Source organism: Emiliania huxleyi (assembly GCF_000372725.1).
Source record: "Emiliania huxleyi CCMP1516 unplaced genomic scaffold EMIHUscaffold_6039, whole genome shotgun sequence".
NCBI classification, from domain to species: Eukaryota; Haptophyta; order Isochrysidales; family Noelaerhabdaceae; genus Emiliania; species Emiliania huxleyi.
In genome coordinates this window covers 1-1,499 of record NW_005197476.1, presented here as the reverse complement: position 1 = coordinate 1,499, position 1,499 = coordinate 1, and the positions used below count along the sequence as shown (strand labels likewise).

The window sequence follows — 1,499 nt, the reverse complement described above, 5'->3', positions numbered from 1 at the left end:
GGTGAGGGTGAGGGTGAGGGTGAGGGTGAGGGTGAGGGTGAGGGTGAGGGTGAGGGTGAGGGTGAGGGTGAGGGTGAGGGTGAGGGTGAGGGTGAGGGTGAGGGTGAGGGTGAGGGTGAGGGTGAGGGTGAGGGTGAGGGTGAGGGTGAGGGTGAGGGTGAGGGTGAGGGTGAGGGTGAGGGTGAGGGTGAGGGTGAGGGTGAGGGTGAGGGGGTGGGTGAGAGAGTGGGTGAGGGTGGGGGTGAGGGTGAGTGTGAGGGTGAGGGGGGAGGGGTGAGGGGTGAGGGGTGAGGGGTGAGGGGTGAGGGGTGAGGGGTGAGGGTGAGGGGTGAGGGGTGAGGGGTGAGGGGTGAGGGGTGGTGAGGGTGAGGGTGAGTCTAGCAGCGATGCAATCACCGTCTCGGGGTCCTCGCTCACCTTCTCGGTGTCCTGAGGGCGAGAGGAGGCGGCGAGAGGAAGCGGTGAGAGGAGGCGGCGAGAGGAGGCGGTGAGAGGAGGCGGTGAGAGGAGGCGCTGAGAGGAGGCGGGGAGAGGAGGCGGCGGGGAGAGGAGGCGGCGAGAGGAGGCGATGAGAGGAGGCGGGGAGAGGAGGCGGTGAGAGGAGGCGGCGAGAGGAGGCGGTAAGAGGAGGCGGTGAGAGGAGGCGGTGAGTGGAGGCGGCGAGAGGAGGCGGCGAGAGGAGGCGGTGAGTGGAGGCGGCGAGAGGAGGCGGCGAGAGGAGGCGGTGAGTGGAGGCGGCGAGAGGAGGCGGCGAGAGGAGGCGGTGAGTGGAGGCGGCGAGAGGAGGCGGCGAGAGGAGGCGGTGAGAGGAGGCGGCGAGAGGAGGCGGGGAGTGCTCGCCATGCTGAACCGGGCGGCGGCCCGCCGCCGCTGTTGGTCGGCCGTGCGCTTCGCCTTGCGCTCCGTCGGCGTCATCTTGTTGGCCTTGCGCTTCTCTGCAGCAGCGTGCGAGGCGGCGAGCTGATGCCCAGGCGCCTCCGGCTGCGCCTGCCGGATGACGCCGGCGCGCCTACGCGAGTGCTGCGCCGGCGCCGCATCCTCGGCGGCGGACGACGTCGTGGACGGCGCCGGAGCGCGCTCCTTGCCGAGGGGCACCATGTCCATGTCCATGTCCATGTCCATGTCCATGTCCATGTCCATGTCCATGTACATGTGTGCTGGGTGGCGGCTTCACTCTGCTGAAACGGAAAACCGGCCGCGGGGAAATATAAGGTAAGATTTGGAATACGTGGAAAACGTATTCAGACAGTAGGCCTGCGACCCTGGCGGAGAAGTTGCTGCAGAACAAATGCCATACGATCGCAAGGGGCGCCGCTGGTTCGCGAACGAGAGTGGTCTCGCGTCGCAGCGGCCCAAGCGAGCGCGTGCGCCCACCGTTGTCGACGCTGATCAACGGCGAGGTCCGAGGTCCATTGCGGTCATCATCGCTTGGCGTCACCGACCGCTTTTTGCTCGAGTCCAAGATCTCGCGGGTACTTGAGCCGGCGCGCGACATAGAG

The 1,499-nt window shown here is 67.7% G+C and overlaps 1 protein-coding gene across 1 annotated transcript; it reads right to left on the bottom strand.

The window, feature by feature from the left end:
- Positions 1-850: 850 nt before the first annotated feature.
- EMIHUDRAFT_124637 (hypothetical protein) lies at positions 851-1,152 on the bottom strand (the record flags this gene model as incomplete). Its single annotated transcript, XM_005764103.1, has 1 exon — positions 851-1,152. A coding segment is annotated over one exon (302 nt), but the record flags the coding sequence as incomplete, so codon positions are not given.
- Between the last annotated feature and the right edge of the window lie 347 nt (positions 1,153-1,499).